The 15327-nt window shown below is 34.9% G+C and overlaps 1 protein-coding gene and 1 pseudogene across 4 annotated transcripts; both read left to right on the plus strand.

Annotated features, from left to right (window-relative positions):
- The first annotated feature begins 164 nt into the window (after positions 1-164).
- Positions 165-9474, plus strand: LOC142546120 (uncharacterized). 4 transcript variants are annotated; one of them, XM_075653640.1, is made up of 26 exons: positions 165-423; positions 770-931; positions 1855-2020; positions 2100-2216; positions 2301-2425; positions 2523-2682; positions 3584-3651; positions 4067-4165; positions 4252-4367; positions 4792-4966; positions 5052-5162; positions 5250-5328; positions 5420-5563; positions 5648-5761; positions 6467-6588; positions 6653-6735; positions 6808-6932; positions 7025-7142; positions 7298-7435; positions 7567-7663; positions 7769-7885; positions 8240-8332; positions 8438-8543; positions 8661-8807; positions 8902-8975; positions 9056-9474. In XM_075653640.1, the coding sequence occupies exons 1-26, from the start codon at positions 265-267 to the stop codon at positions 9191-9193; spliced, it is 3153 nt and encodes a 1050-aa protein (XP_075509755.1). In that variant the 5' UTR covers positions 165-264; the 3' UTR covers positions 9194-9474. The 4 variants fall into 4 exon arrangements, with proteins under 4 accessions (XP_075509755.1, XP_075509754.1, XP_075509757.1 ...); XM_075653639.1 differs by having other exon boundaries at positions 8661-8803; positions 8898-8975; XM_075653642.1 differs by having other exon boundaries at positions 6660-6735; positions 6840-6932; positions 8661-8803; positions 8898-8975.
- A 3077-nt stretch (positions 9475-12551) lies between these two features.
- LOC142544686 (senescence/dehydration-associated protein At4g35985, chloroplastic-like) lies at positions 12552-13579 on the plus strand (annotated as a pseudogene).
- The last annotated feature ends 1748 nt before the right edge of the window (positions 13580-15327 follow it).

A 15327-nucleotide genomic window follows, 5' to 3' on the forward strand; every position in this document is an offset into this window, starting at 1 on the left:
TGACGGTAAGGCATGAACTAGATCGGCGACGGTTCTGTATAAACCGTCGCCCTCGTAGATCGGTGACGGTTTTTAAAAAAGCCGTCACTATTGGCGACGGTTATTTCATTGTCCGTCGCAAAAGCGACGGTTTTTTCTAAGACCGTCGCTATGATTCTATACTAAACGGGCCGCACAAAACGGCCCATTAATTTTCCCACTTCTCACACACATATATATATTCCTTTAATCTCGCGCGATTGCTCCATCAGTCTGGACAGAAATATGGCTCCCGTGAAAATTTATACTGATTCGAGGAGTTTGAAGTTGAGAGAGCTATTGAAGGAAGTGCAACTCGACTATTCTCCTGCCAATACTCAAATAATCGACGATGTTGTTTCATCGATCAAAGAAGTAATAGATGGAATTCCAGATGACGTTCAGGTACGTTCCCCATAGTGCACTTTTTAGTTTTTCAGTTTCACGGCTTCTTCTACCATAAAATTTTTTTATTTGCTGGTTTTGTTCTGAAAAGGTTTCGGAAAAACTGAAACTTTGTTGTAAAGATAAAATATATAAACAACTTATTGGAGAGTGGAAAGAGATTAACTAGCTAAGATGGCGAGTTGGGTCATCGATTCGAATTCTTGATTGTTTGTATTTGGAAATTTTATATTTATCGGTGATTTTTTGTTTCTTTTCAGAAAACTTTTGTGTGCGATTGTGATTTATTCCCTTTTGGTGGAATTTGATAATTTATTTTTAATTTTATTGCTGCTATTTGTGGTAGGTTACGGCTGCTGTTGCATCCGGATTTGTGCGTGACGTCGGTGCGGATAAAGTAGACTTTAAGTTCAGGAGGCCAAAGTCTATAGAAATTGGGGGGAGTTATTCATTTCAATCCATTGCAAGGCCGGATGTAAATGTGGATATTTTTCTCAGGTTACCGAAGGTACATTTTTCCTAACTTCAAATAAGCATAAGTTAGCACTGAAGTTTTAAAAAAGTTAGAATATTGTCTTGGCTTTAGCTATGAAAACATTGGTTATTGATTAAATACAAATATGTGTTTCGATTTTGATTGGATGAGATACAATGAGAATTCTGTGGAATATTTCATGAGACGATTAAGTTTTTGTGATTTGGACTTATTCTATAAATTTTGTGTTTTCAGAGCTCTGGTTTTGTGAAATTTTGTTATCTTTGAGGTTTTATTTTGGTGGAATTATGAAAGTTGATATTGCATCTTTTAATTATCCAAATATTGAAAGTGGGTTTTAAAATAGAATTCAGGGTCTTGAGACCTGTTAAAAATCGGTTAAAAGACTCACATACAGTTACTTTATTTCTTATTTGTGTTTGGCTTTTCCTATTAACTGCTATGCAAAACTGATCCCAATGCCCATCAGTTTTTATGCGACCACATTTTGCTAAATGCTTATTGACCTTACGGACTACCATTGCCATGAAAGAACATATTTTTCTGAGAATATTGAAAGAGTTATTTATGTTTCCTTTAAAATAGAATCTTGTTGTTGATTAAGATCATCATTCACCAGGTGGCAATGGAACTTAAAAAAAACGTGTTTTAACTTTTAATATTCAAAGTCTTTAAGGTGAGAGGATTATATTGATATGGAGAAAATGCTGCTAGGAATCTAACATGCAACAAGTTTCTTTCAACGTCATGGTTTAATTTTATTGTTATAAACATGTGAACTATGCCCCTACCCATTGTCTAATAAGTTTTGTGGTATGGGGTTGTTTTGTCTTATCAAATATTTAGAGACTTAACTATCTTATAATGTAACGTACAATGCATGTTTTAGCAATACTTTACGTCCAAATCTTTATCTTTTCTTTCTATTTTTACAGGAATGCTTTCATGAAAAAGACTATCTCAATCATCGTTACCATGCAAAAAGATTTCTTTATCTTTGCATAATCAAAAAATATTTGAAATGTTCTTCTTTAGTTCAAGATGTGAGATGGTCCACATTCCATAACGAGGCACGAAAACCCATTTTGGTTGTTTATCCAGGTTTAAATTTCTTATACTTAGTCTCCTCTGTTTTTTGTTGATAATTTTCATTTCTCAATTGCCTTTTTCAATGTATCAGCTGCAAGGTTATCTGGGGACGTTGCTTTTTTAGTGAAAATAATTCCTACAGCACCATCTTTGTTCACGGTATCAAAATTGGACGTGGAGAGGAACAATATCCGCTCCATTAATCAATGTCTGAACCTCACTCGTTGCTATATTCATCATCTTTGGGTTTTGTTTTAAATTTTCAACTAAATGCAACCTTAATGTCATAAAGGTTTAGCTACTCCAAATTACAACATAAGTATTCTGGAGGACATGTTTATTGAAGATAATGCAGAGTTCATCAAGAATACTTTTATAGGATGGAAGGAACTGGGAGAAGCTTTGTTACTGATGAAAGTATGATAAGCAGTATAGTGTTTTTATTCATTATTATTCTTGTTTAGTAGTTGTTTTGTTACTCCGCATGGAAGATTATATTTGTGTAATGAAGTAGGTTTGGGCTCGGAAGCGAAGTTCTTTATATGTTCATGACTGCCTAAGTGGATTTCTGATCACCATCATAATGGCATATCTTGCTTCAAAGTCTGGTAAAAATGGCATCAACAGATCAATGAATGCTATTCAGATTTTGCGCATCACACTGGACTTTATCGGTATGTGTGAATCTCATTTTGCTTCATGTGTCATACACATATTTTTTTTAAGCTATGTAGATGTAAGGTAGTTCCCGGAATCAAATTTTCATTATGTTATGGTAGGATTATAGTTACCATCTTTTGATGATATATGGCTCTAAAATTAGTTGGATTGAGTATCTCTTACTTGGATTGATTACACTAACTCTGCATGTATTGTTTTGTCTATAACTGAATCTTATGTTTGGCAATTATATATGCTTGAGATGTTCTGACCTGTGAATTTCCCTTAAGATTTCGTAGATATGATGGCAATTTGTACACCTGTTTAACTTTGGTGAACAGGCGATGCATTTCTGAGGCTGTGATATGTTCAATAGATTAAAATACCTAGGCATTTCTCTTTTAATAATTTTCCTTCTGCTTTAAATGCATCATCTGGGTGTTTATTGAATTCTTATTGGTTTTTGCGAATCTTCCTTGATAGCCACTTTCATATTGAATATTGTGGAATGCAGTTAGGTTGGCTTAGCTAGAGGTGACTTACTCCTTTTTCAATGTTGATGGTCATTTGTTTTTTTTTTTTGTGGTAATAAAGCATAGTTGTCATTTCAGTAGTTGACTACATTTGTAAGTAACGTTACTTGATTCGTTAGTAAAGTGTTTCCAGTAGTTTAATTGCATTCTTTATGTCAAGGCGACTTGCCAAGGGTAACTCTTGTCAAATTTTCCTTCTTGTCCCCGAGACTTTTGAAGAAACTGTGTGGAACATTTAGGTTGGCAAGGCCATTCAATTATTAGTTGAACTTCTAGAGTTTTCATCTTGATGTAACAAAGTGTGATTCCATTGAGAACCTCTAGGATGGGTTACCTATTGAAATTATCTCCTGTTAACATCACTACCATTTTTGTTTTTCAGCCAATTCAAAAGTATGGGACACTGGACTCATCTTTCAGACCAATGGGGAAGAAAATGTTGCAAACAAGGTACTGCACTTTATGTTTTTGTGATGCATTGAAATCATTTATGTTTGTTTCAATTCTATCCATGGTTATTGGATAATTTCCATTTCTCGGGTTCTGTTAGCTTTTCTCACCATGTGGGGAAGTTTTCACTAATTTCTAAAAGATTGGCCAGCAGTAGTTAACTTACTTTCATTGAGCTATATATTTGAAATGTCTTTTTGAACTTTGACCTTAGTGCATATCTCATTAGCCTCTAAAGTTGGCAAGTATTTGTTTAAAGAAAAACATGATGGGTTTTCCTTTCTTCAGCTAACCATCACATGTTACAACTAACTTTTACAGTTCTCTTGAATTTAGTTTAGGATCTCGAACATGATGTTGACAACAATATTCCCACACTTGTTTTGCTGATGTTAATTTAAGTTTGGAATCACAGGATAAATGGAAGCGATTGCAATTATTTCCCGTGATCATTTGTGATTCATTTGCTAGATACAATATGGCATTTCGGGTGTCGCTGAGTGGTTTCCAAGAGGTATACTCTTTTATGGATCTCAATCAAGCAGTCATCAGATTGACCGTATTTATTCATTGCAATTAACTTTAACTATTTATTTTTAGCTTCGTGATGAGGCTGGTACGGCAGTTACTTGCATCGATAAATGTAATGATGGGGGTTTTGATGAGATCTTTATGACGGATGTTGATTTTCCTGCCAAATATGACTATTGCACAAGGTACATTGGAATTGTATATAATTGTACTTGCCTGTGAGAGAGAAATTAATACATTTTTTTAATTAATTAATTAATTGAAAGCTGTGACTGTCTATATATAAATCCTATTCCCACGATGGGTAAATATTTTATGTTATTCAATTTTTGCGGCATATTAACACATTTTGCTTTTAGTGAACAAGAAGTTGTGAATGTATGCTTGTAGTCTTTCAAACACTTACTGTTAGTGAAAAGACTATATTCATATCTTGTATGGATTTCTTTGAGTGGAAGATGAAAAATATTTGTTAAAGGTGAAATTAGTACTTTCTTCCAGAAATTACCACAAAAATAATTGATTTAGGATTTCTAATGATGCATAAGATTATATGAGTTGCCTTCTACTTCATGTGCTTGTTACTTGTCTCACACATTGTCTTTTTAGATTAAATCTGAAGGGAAATCATGATATTCATGTTTCTGGATTTTGCTTGGATAAAGAATGTTGGAGATCATACGAGCAAAAGGTATCTAATGTCGTAGATCAAGCATTAACAGGGAGAATTAAGCTGGTTCGAGTAATCTGGAGAAACACTGCTTCTGAATGCAATTTTGAAGATGTATGATGCGTACTAATAGTTTTCCAAAACAATTCTTGAAGCATGTCATGAGTTGATGGATTTGTGTTTTTTCTTCTAATCGTAGGGTTTATTTATGCTGGGTGGAGAATCTTTATTTATTGGGATCACAATAGGCTCCGTGGAAGAGGCATTCAAACAGGCCATCATGGGTCCTAGTTCTGAAGACAAAGATAAGGTGGTTTACTTTCGTGTACTTCAGCCCATTGTCTGTGTGTTTATGTAGCTTTGATAAATTTCTAAATGGCTACCAATACTGAAATAGGCTCTGGCATTTAGAGAGTTCTGGGGGGATAAGGCTACACTGAGATGGTTTCGTGATGGTAAAATTGCGGAAGTTGTAGGTAAGGAATCCATATTAGTTTCTACTTTGCTGTTATGTGATGCTAATGGTGATTTGAAAATTAGACCTCATGACACATCCTTAATTGTTAGTGTGGGAGCATGAGGAATGGCAAAAGCATCTTATTATAAAGGAAATAATTGAGCATGTTCTACAGCGTCATCTCTCCCTTCCGAAACAAAATATATTGTCCATAGTAGATCAACTTGATTTTGCGCTCCACCATGGCAATAGAGGTATTGATTTGTTTGTGTAATGATGATTTTCTGTAGTTTCTTTTAAAACAAAATGAATCACTGATATGGATTCATGAGTTGCAGATCCTATATCATTTTCTAAGAATCTGTTGAAGGCATATGATGACCTGTCAAAGAAATTGCGCCTCCTTGATGACATTCCTCTCAAGATATCCAGCGTGCAGCCTCTAGACTCAGGTTTGTCTCTCAATTTTTAGTGCCCTCAACCTTCCCTCACACTAGCATTGTTATATAATTTTGGCTGAATCCGTACTCATCGACGTATGAAACTGTTTTTTTCCTTTCTATGACAATTACCATTTGTTGCCTTAAAAACAAGCGTTCATGGAACAAATGTAGATACTTCTGGCATAGTTTAACTGAAAAGAATTGTATGATTGAGCGTTTGACACTTTACCAAAAGTTATAACTGGTGATAATGGTGCAATTATAATCTTTTAAACTTTACAACAACTCAAACACCATGTTTCGATTGCTTTACCAAACAAAGACAATTATTACACTCCAACAATCCTTCACTTGATAATTGCACTCTTTGCAATTAATTTGAATTGAACCTGTGATGTTGGCTCCGATATCAATCGTAGAACTACGCGTTTGTCACTTTACCAAAAACTACAGTTGACTGTAATGATGCACCTCTAATATCTTAAACCGTACAACAGCTCTAGCACTTTTCAATTGATGCATACATGTTATTTTAATTGTGATGTGCTCTGTTCTTATTAAACAATCTGTATCAAGTCAACCACACCTGCCGTTGGGAATCTCTTCGGTGGGAAAAAAATGATCTCTCTCACCCAGTCTGCTTCAGTACAACGCTTTGCACTTTATGAATTGCTATCACAGCTACTCATAGCATTATACTTACTGATACTGCAGCTTTTAGGTTGACATCTGTCTTTCCTCCCTTTCCGCATCCATTAGCACATAAAGAAGGCACCCGTGTTAAACTAGAGAAAGAATACACTACCTGTATACAATCACTTTTGGTCTTGATTCAGGTTAGAACAGATGATAATTAGTTTCACCAATTATTTTCAAGAACGACTTCTTACTTCCTTATAGCTTGAAGGCTCTGGAAACTGGCCAATGGATGAGCAGGCACAGGAGAAGACTAAATCAGCATTTCTCCTCAAAATTGCAGAGAGGTTGGTTTTGATGTTTTTTTTGGTCAAAAACGCCAGGGTTTAGATGTTTTATCTAATTGCAAAACACTTCAGCCTTCAGGACAGATTTCGGATTTCATGTACAGCTACAGAAGATGATGTTGATGTTTTCATGTCTGGATATGCATTTCGTCTTAAAATTCTGCACGAGAGAGGTTTGAGCTTGGTGAATCAAAAACGTAAAGACATTTTCTTTTCCTAACCATTTTTCTTTTTTGTAGCAGTAACTTCCTATTCAGTCTGAAGTTGAGAATGATTTTTCTGTTTACAGGTGGTTCTCAAAAGAAGTCGGTCATGTCTTCGGATAAATATCTTTTCCTTCTTAGTCAACATTCTAGCATGATTAATGGTTTACGAGGCCGCTTTCCCATATATGGGCAAGTTGTTCGGTGAGAATTTGCGTTCATTATATGTATCCCCGGGGAAAAAAACTGAAAGAAATTATGAATGGAAAGGAAAGGAAAGGAAGTACAAGTTGAAAAAAGAAATCTTTTAAACAAAGATAAAGTTTGAACTTTGACCCTTTCTTTTCTTTGTCTTGTAGGCTTGCAAAACGTTGGGTATCTGCACATCTATTTTCAAATGCATTGACAGAAGAGACCATTGAGCTGCTAGTGGCCTATCTCTTCTTGAGGCCTTTGCCATTTACACCTCCATGCTCCCGAATAACTGGATTTCTGAGGTTAAATTTTTCATTATATGCTTGTCTGCGCTTGCTTCTACTTTATTGCCAACACCTCCTCCCCCCTCTCAGGTGGGCCTTTTGATTTTGTTGGGTCGTTTTAACCATGAAGAATAATTTATTCCTTTCAGATTCCTAAGATTATTATCACAGTACGATTGGAGTTTTTATCCATTGATTGTCGACATCAATGGTGATTTGATTCCTGATGATGACAAAGAAATTAACGTAAGTGCTGCAACTTAAAAACTGATTTTAATGGATAATTATTTATTTCTTATTTGCCTTTACAAAGAATTGCTGAAACTATAAGGACATATTTATGATGTGTAGGAGCATTTCATGTCGACTAGAAAAGAGGAATCCCAGAATGCTGGCCCATCTATGTTTGTGGCTACTGCATATGACAAGGCATCTGAAGCTTGGACCAGCCAAAGACCGACTGCGGCAGTGAGTAGTTCTTGATAACAGACTTTCTTTTGTCATAATTTTGGGTTAATGCTATTCAAAAAGTTTTTTGTATGCCAATGAAACTCTTGATATAAATTTAGGCCAAATTGCCAAACCTTCAATGTGTGCTTATAGAATGATCATGTCGTTGGGTCACACCTAAATTACTTTTTAAGTTTGATCAAAAGTGAAAAGATCACCCTTCTTCCCGGAATGGGGTTTGAATTTTAGTTATGGCTATTCTTCACATGCTCTGAAGTCTGAATTGTGTTATTTCTTCTTGATTTGTTTGGGAGATATATTTGTGTTGGATGCCATTGTCTTTGGTGTTAACATATATATTTGATGTATAAGGAGCTGAGGAGATTAGTGGCATATGCGGCTAGCAGTTCAAAATTGTTAACCAGAATCGTTATGGAGAATCAGATTGATCCATACCAGTGGCAAGTGAGTGACCGCTATTTTTTCTACTAATTCTTAATAAATAGTAATAGATAATGTATTCTATTTTGTGCAACATTTAATTAGAAATATGCATTGTTTCCTCTGCAGTGTCTTTTCCGCACGCCTCTGAGCAACTACGATGCTGTCATTCTTCTTCACATGGATAAACTGCCTTATCCACGCCGCATTCTATTCCCATCCGAAGTCAAGCAAGGTTTTTGTCATCTGTTTATGTTCAGCTGAATCCTTCTCTATATATCCACACCCTAAATTTTTAGATGTATCCATTTTTTCCCTTCCACTGGAACACATTGTCATTTGTTATGCACAGGATGTCACGTGATAAGTGGGAGAGCTAGCAAAAGTTTCCAGCCCTTTTTCTCGTCTCAGGACATGGAAGGAAGCTCGGAGGAACTGAAAAATAATCTGATGGTGAACTTTGAACCACTCAAGTATCTTGTGGCGGACATTGAGGCTAGTAACATAATTGCTATTGACATATATATGGGTGGTATTATTGCTGTTTATACTGAACACTTACACCTATTCTTTTGCTTTCTTTGTGCAGAAAGAGTTTTCAAATGTATTCAAGGTATGGTATGATTCTTTGGGAGGCGATGCTGTTGGTCTCACGTACCTTTCAAAGGTATGTCTCACGATTCTCATTGCTGAGGCTTTGATGAATATACCTATTTCATTCTTGACCCTTTAATCGTACGATTTCAGAAACGGAGAAGAGACAAGTTTTCAGAAGATGACAATCTAGTTGATTCGCTACAATCTGTGGGTAGATTGGGTAAAGGATTCATAAAAAGTGTTCATCTTCTCAAGACCCCAATACTAAAGAGGTGTACATCCCAGTAACATTGAAGGGTGGGCCAAACCGGATTTTGGGAGAAAAGATTTTCCCCGCGTATTTTGCAGAAGTTGCAAGTGTATTTGGGATTTTAGTTATTTTCAATTCGAGAAAATTTAGGAAATGGTTTTTGAGTTATTTTTGGTATTATTGTTATTATTTTTTTTACCAAGAGGTGTAGGGAGATTGAGTGTTAGGTATCCACAATAACACTCACTAACTCATCAAAACTTGTAGAGTACACTGTCACGTACTTATTATAATAACATATCTCTTTTACTTGTATTCATTTTAACATTAAAACTCATTATTTATGGTCTCATAGTCCACTCAATCATCTTAAATCGCTTTCATATTAAATAAAAATGTTTTACAATATTTAAGTCATTTTCTAGATATTCCAATGGCTATTTTGCAACGTTTTTTGCAAAAATGATAATAATTGAAAATCACATTAATGGAAATGAGAAATATAATAATTAAAAATTACACTCACTTGAAAATATAATAATAATAATAGAAAATACACGTTGAATAAATAGTTTAGATATTTCATCTCGACCTAATATCCTGACATAGATATTCATGTTGAATAAGCTACTCCTCTGTCATCTGCGAGGTGTTTTTGTTTAAGATTTCATATTCCTTCAATTTCAAGTATCCATTCTTAGCTTCAGATTTGGACAAGACAACTTTTGTCTTAATCTCTTCTACTTCGAGTTGTTTTTATTTCAGATCGACTTCAGACTTTTTCACGCTTGTGCAGGGATGTAATCGAGTCGAGTCGAGCCGAACTCTTGAATGTTTGAGCTTGGCTCGTTTATAATCGAGCCGAGCTCGAACTTTATTTAACGAATATATGCATGGCTCACGAGCTTATTTAAGCTTTTATCGAGCCTAAACAAGCTTAATAAATATAAATTATACATTTAAAATTTCATTAAATTAATTAAAAAAAGTTATATATTTAAAGAAAAATATATTATTCTTATTAAAATTTGTAAATTTATTATAATAAATAAATTTAATAGATTTATCTATATATTTCATAAATAATATGCAAAATCAATAAATCAAATATCAAAATTATTATTTTTTCATCTAAAAGATTACTCATGAACTTACCAACGAACATGTTCACGAGCTAACGAGCCGAATACTGTAAAGCTTGAGTTTGGTTTGTTTATCTTAACGAGCCTCATTAAACGAGCTCAAACGAGCTTTTATCGAATCGAGCTTCGAATAGCTCACAAACGGTTTGGTTCATTTACATCCCTACGCTTGTGTACTCAGTGAACTTTGCAAAAATATTGTTGTAGTTTATTGTCAGATCTTCTATGGTCGATTTTATTATGTCTTTTCCCTTTCTTTTTGCTGCCTTCTGTTCCACTGGACGAGTATCTTCATCATCCAGGTCTATACTCACATCTTGGTTAGAGGAGGTGTTGCTTGCTCCCGACTCTGAATCCCCCGTCTTCTTTGTGGCCACAAAGTAATTAGCGGACTGTGGAGTAAAAATTGGACGGTCTTTGACAATTCTCCACACATGCTCGAGATTGAATGCAACACCATTGTTTTCGGATCGATATTTTTCGTATGCAAACCTCAATATATCTTCGTCACTGTGACCACTTCGATATGAACTGTAAATACTATTATAATTTGCGTTGAATCGATATACCTTCTTTTGGATTGTATTAAGCCAATGTGATCGTGTAACATTTGCAGTTCTGGTGTTTGAACCTGGGGAACGATTCTCATTGTAGTAGCTTGCAACACGTCACATCCGCCTTTTGATCATTGCCGATTATTGGATCATCGCTGATACTGACAAAACTTCTCGCTAAGATCTCATTTTCAACCTTTGTCCAACTTGAACACTTTCTTGAATCCTAAGCATTTGAAACCATTTTTTTTTAAAATTGACCACCTCAATTGGGGATTTACGATTGGAAAGTTGTATCTCCGGGACAAAAGTCGGAGTTGCAGGTTCATTCGACATCGGAGATGTGAAATGCATAACAGTTGTGTGCGGGTTATTATATCCATGAACAACCGGCGGCGTGAAATATGGATGACTCATGTTTTGCCAATATTCGGCTGTAAGCGGTTGATATGGACCTCGAGGGCATAATTCAGATGATTCATAGAATTTCCAAAACCTTGGAATTTTTGAAGATTTTGTGGACGAAACGACATATTTGGAAATAGATGTGGGCATTTGATAATTTGGTGGAATTTGTGGATTTTGGGAAAATGAATATTCTTGCGTGTTGTTTGCATAATTCAAAAAATTTGTAAAAAATGCCTTATTATTTTCATTCATTTCGAATAAAAAATAAGATTGTTGGAACTTAAAAAAAATTGATGGGTAAAATGTTAGATAGTAGAATTGGAGAGTGTAGTGACTTGGAATGAAAATATGTGTACACATTTTGGGTATTTATAGAAAGGATAAAACTAGCTTTTAACTAGCCGTTAATTTTTTTTGGATTTTTTAATATTTAATTCGAATTTAATTTAAAAAGTTAAGAAATAATTAAAAAAATCCAAAAAAACCGTTAGAAAATAAATAATAATACAAAAACAATAAATTAAAAAATACATTAAAAAAATAAAAAAATAAAAAAAATTCCCACTCACAATGATATGATGCTCGTTTAACACCCCAAGACTTGAGTGCTCTTATAATACATGAATGGGAGAGGTGACGCCACTTGACCAAAGGGTCAGTGACAGGTTTTGTGTATGTATATTGTTTGTAGTTAATTAATAGCACGTTTCATTATTTTGAACTTTTATTCTAATTTTTTGGAAAAGTTAGTTGATAAGATTTTTAAACATACGAGAGATATTTGAAATGTTTGTACGTATTGTAATAACTGACGAAAGAAATCGACAATATATAATTTTAAATTTGTGATTCACGATTATTTATGTAAATAAAATCGACCTACTAGAGTATTAATCGGGAAAAAAAGAAAAAAATCGACCTGCTAGAACAAGATTTTATCACAACTATTTTTCAGGAAAAAAAAATTCTCATGTTGAAATCTTCAATTATGACGTTCCTCCTCCTGATTTCGAATCCTTGGAAGGGTAAATAACAAAATGTCACGAAGACAACAAAATCATTCGCTTCAATCAATCTTTCTTTTATATTATTCTTAAACTGCTAAGTATCCAATAAACCAGAAATCGATAATTTCCTAATTATAAATTATCAATAGTTTATATTATTATTATTAATATATATTAAGAATCTTTATCCGTTACTCTTTATCAATTTTGATCCGCCGAAAGCAACATATATATTGGCCTCAACTTCTTCAACAAGAACAGAATGAAGTCGGAAATTATGGAATCCAATCACAGCACATCTTTCTTTTATTTTCCCATATTCTTTATCAATTGCAATTCAAGAACATGAACTGTTTTAAGCTGAAGAGATCAACAAATTCAGCAAAAACCCCATCACAAACTGAGCAAAAGCAAGAAATCCCAGAACACGGGATCATAAAACATGACGCTTTGCTGAAGATAAAAGAATGCAAGGTCTATCTTATGGATGAAAACGATGCATTAGAACTTGCCAATGTAGATTTCGAGGTTCTCCGAGTATCCGACTCGAATATATCTCTTGCAACGACTACTAAAGTTGGCGATGAACTTCAATGGCCTCTTACAAAAGATGAGCCTGTGGTGAAGCTTGATGCCTTGCATTATCTCTTCTCTTTGCTGATGAAAAAGATGGCAATTCGTTGAGCTACGGGGTGACATTTTCGCAGAAGCAACATGGTGATTTGAGCTTTCTGGATACATTTCTTAAAGAAAATTCACTGTGCACAAGTGCTGCTTCATCTTCTAGCAGCATGGAAGTTGTTAACTTGAAAAGTTTGCACCAGCGGTTGATGAGTATAATAGTGTACTGGCTAGAGCCATTGCTAGAGGGACTGGACAGATTGTTAAAGGAATCTTCATATGTAGCAATGCTAACAGTAATCAGGTAAGAATGCTAGCTATTCATGAATAGATTTGGTTTGGAAGCAAAACTTGATATTAATTTTTAAATTGTCATATACATAATTTTGATATATTATGTGTGTTAACAGGTCCAAAGGGGGAGGGGTCTTCATATTTCAGAGAATGTATGTTAAATAATTCCTTTTTCCTGGATTGAGTGCTTTCGATATTCACACTTGAAGAAATGTGCCTATATTGTTTGTTCAGATATTTGTTAATTGATTATTATATGCTGTGAACAATATGCTGATAATAATTAGCTGGTAAGAAATTTGATTCTGCTCTAATAGGGAACACTCTAAATAAGAATTTGTTAAGTTCACCAGTGGGCAGTGGCATCCATCAGTGTGACCTTTTAAAAAAAAACAACAAAACAGATTACCTCATTGATTAAGATCCCAAATGACAGAGGTCACCATGTAGCCTTTACTTCATGACGGTGGAGAATTTTCGTTAGGCTCTCTCTAAAATATCAGCTTGTGGACTACTCCAATAGGATTGATCTCCAATGATAGCTTCATTTCTTGTAATCAGTTTTCCAGGATGTATCTAATCATCCAGGAAAAATGGTTTGAGGCATTGGGAACTTAAATTGAAACTGGAATGCTACGATCCATTAACTTTCTTTTCACATTCGATCATCAAAATTTTTGTCCATAGTTAACATGGTATAGGTAATCGAGCTGTTAATTGTATATATCTTACCTAATGATATTTACATGCACTTCAACAGGACTTGAATGATTTAGGACAAGGCTCGATGTATTGGGATTGTTCCTCGCATCATCCCCTCTGGGTTTCACAAACTGAGAAAGTTGTGATGGAAAACCGACAGGAAGTGTGGACCAGGGAATTGAAGGCTATTGGAGCTGATATTGCTTCCCTCGCATCATCACTTAAAAAGCCTCTAAGACCATTATGGATTTCACAAAAGGGGAGAAAATGATCCTCGGGTGTCAGTCAGGTCTTCAAAGCTGGTGACAGAGAGCAAGTCTCCCCCAGAAAGGCCAGTAGACTGGGATGCTAAAACCTAAATTGACAACGAGAAATTGTTTGGAGAGGTTTCTTTATGTTTGTTGGGATCAACCATTATAGCAGTTGGCAGAACTCAACTTGGTACATCTCTTTTGTTTAGTTTCTTCCCTAGTTATTTACTTTTTGAAACATGATTTTGTGAAGTCACTGTTGGGGTCGATATCGTATGAAATTTATGCTACTTGAAATTTACTCCGGTTATTTTCTATTTCACTAGTGCATCTTTACTTGCATCTTGGTCTAGAAAACCAGTGCACTATCTAAATTTCTAGTTTGCAGCCACGGAGGTGGCTCCCGACAATTGCATCTTGCACTGTGATAAAGAGTCTAATGTCTCTCTGAAGAACTCTGGATTTCATTTGCAGTTGCCCATTGTGGTATGTCTGTCGGTTGATTCTATTTCATCAAGTTCTCTTCATTTATTGCAAGTTCAAATTGTTCTTTCATCTAACTTCTGTTTTAGTTGGGAACAAGATTCCAAATTCGTGCTTCGTTAAGATTTATCAAACTTAAGTTCCAATTGTGAACATGACTCCAAATATGATCGTTTCTCTTTGGTAAGACATCTCCCTTCTGCCCTTGAGTTTTCCCAAACACAATTGCGCCATGGGAGAAAGCTTCTAGTTTGCTGCTGAAATGCTAAGAATTCTATCATTTTGCATTAACTAGCTACTCTGTTGTTCCACCAGTGACATCTCAGTAAGTGTTGTTCGATGGAACTCCTTGCTTCTCGAGTGAATCTTTTATGCCTTCCACATTCTACTGATACTGATCACTCTCTCTTTTCCCTCTTTATTGTCAAAGACTGGTCCTTTTCTTTGCTCGTAAGGTGTATTGCTTAAACTTTGAATGCCTTTGCATATCCCGTAGTTTCTTGCTTTTGAAATCAAATCAAATGGATAATTGCATTCATAATCTTGCAGCCTGTTAAATATCCTTTTTGTTGGTTTCTTTTTCACAAGAGAGGATTCAAGCATCTGCATCTGCATCTGTTTGGCAATCTTGAGTTTATTATATGATGAAGCTGGTGAAACTTGAAACATTGTCGTGATTTAATCAGATTTTTAGTATAAGTTTGACATTC

This window comes from Primulina tabacum, chromosome 5 (assembly GCF_025594145.1).
Source record: "Primulina tabacum isolate GXHZ01 chromosome 5, ASM2559414v2, whole genome shotgun sequence".
Classification (NCBI taxonomy): Eukaryota; Viridiplantae; Streptophyta; class Magnoliopsida; order Lamiales; family Gesneriaceae; genus Primulina; species Primulina tabacum.

Coding starts and splice junctions, on each gene's coding strand:
- LOC142546120 (XM_075653640.1), top strand. CDS start 265: ATGGCTCCCGTGAAAATTTATACTGATTCGAGGAGTTTGAAGTTGAGA. Junction 3,652..4,066: donor AAGAAAATGTTGCAAACAAG/GTACTGCACTTT, acceptor TTGGAATCACAG/GATAAATGGAAGCGATTGCA. Junction 6,589..6,652: donor CACTTTTGGTCTTGATTCAG/GTTAGAACAGAT, acceptor ACTTCCTTATAG/CTTGAAGGCTCTGGAAACTG.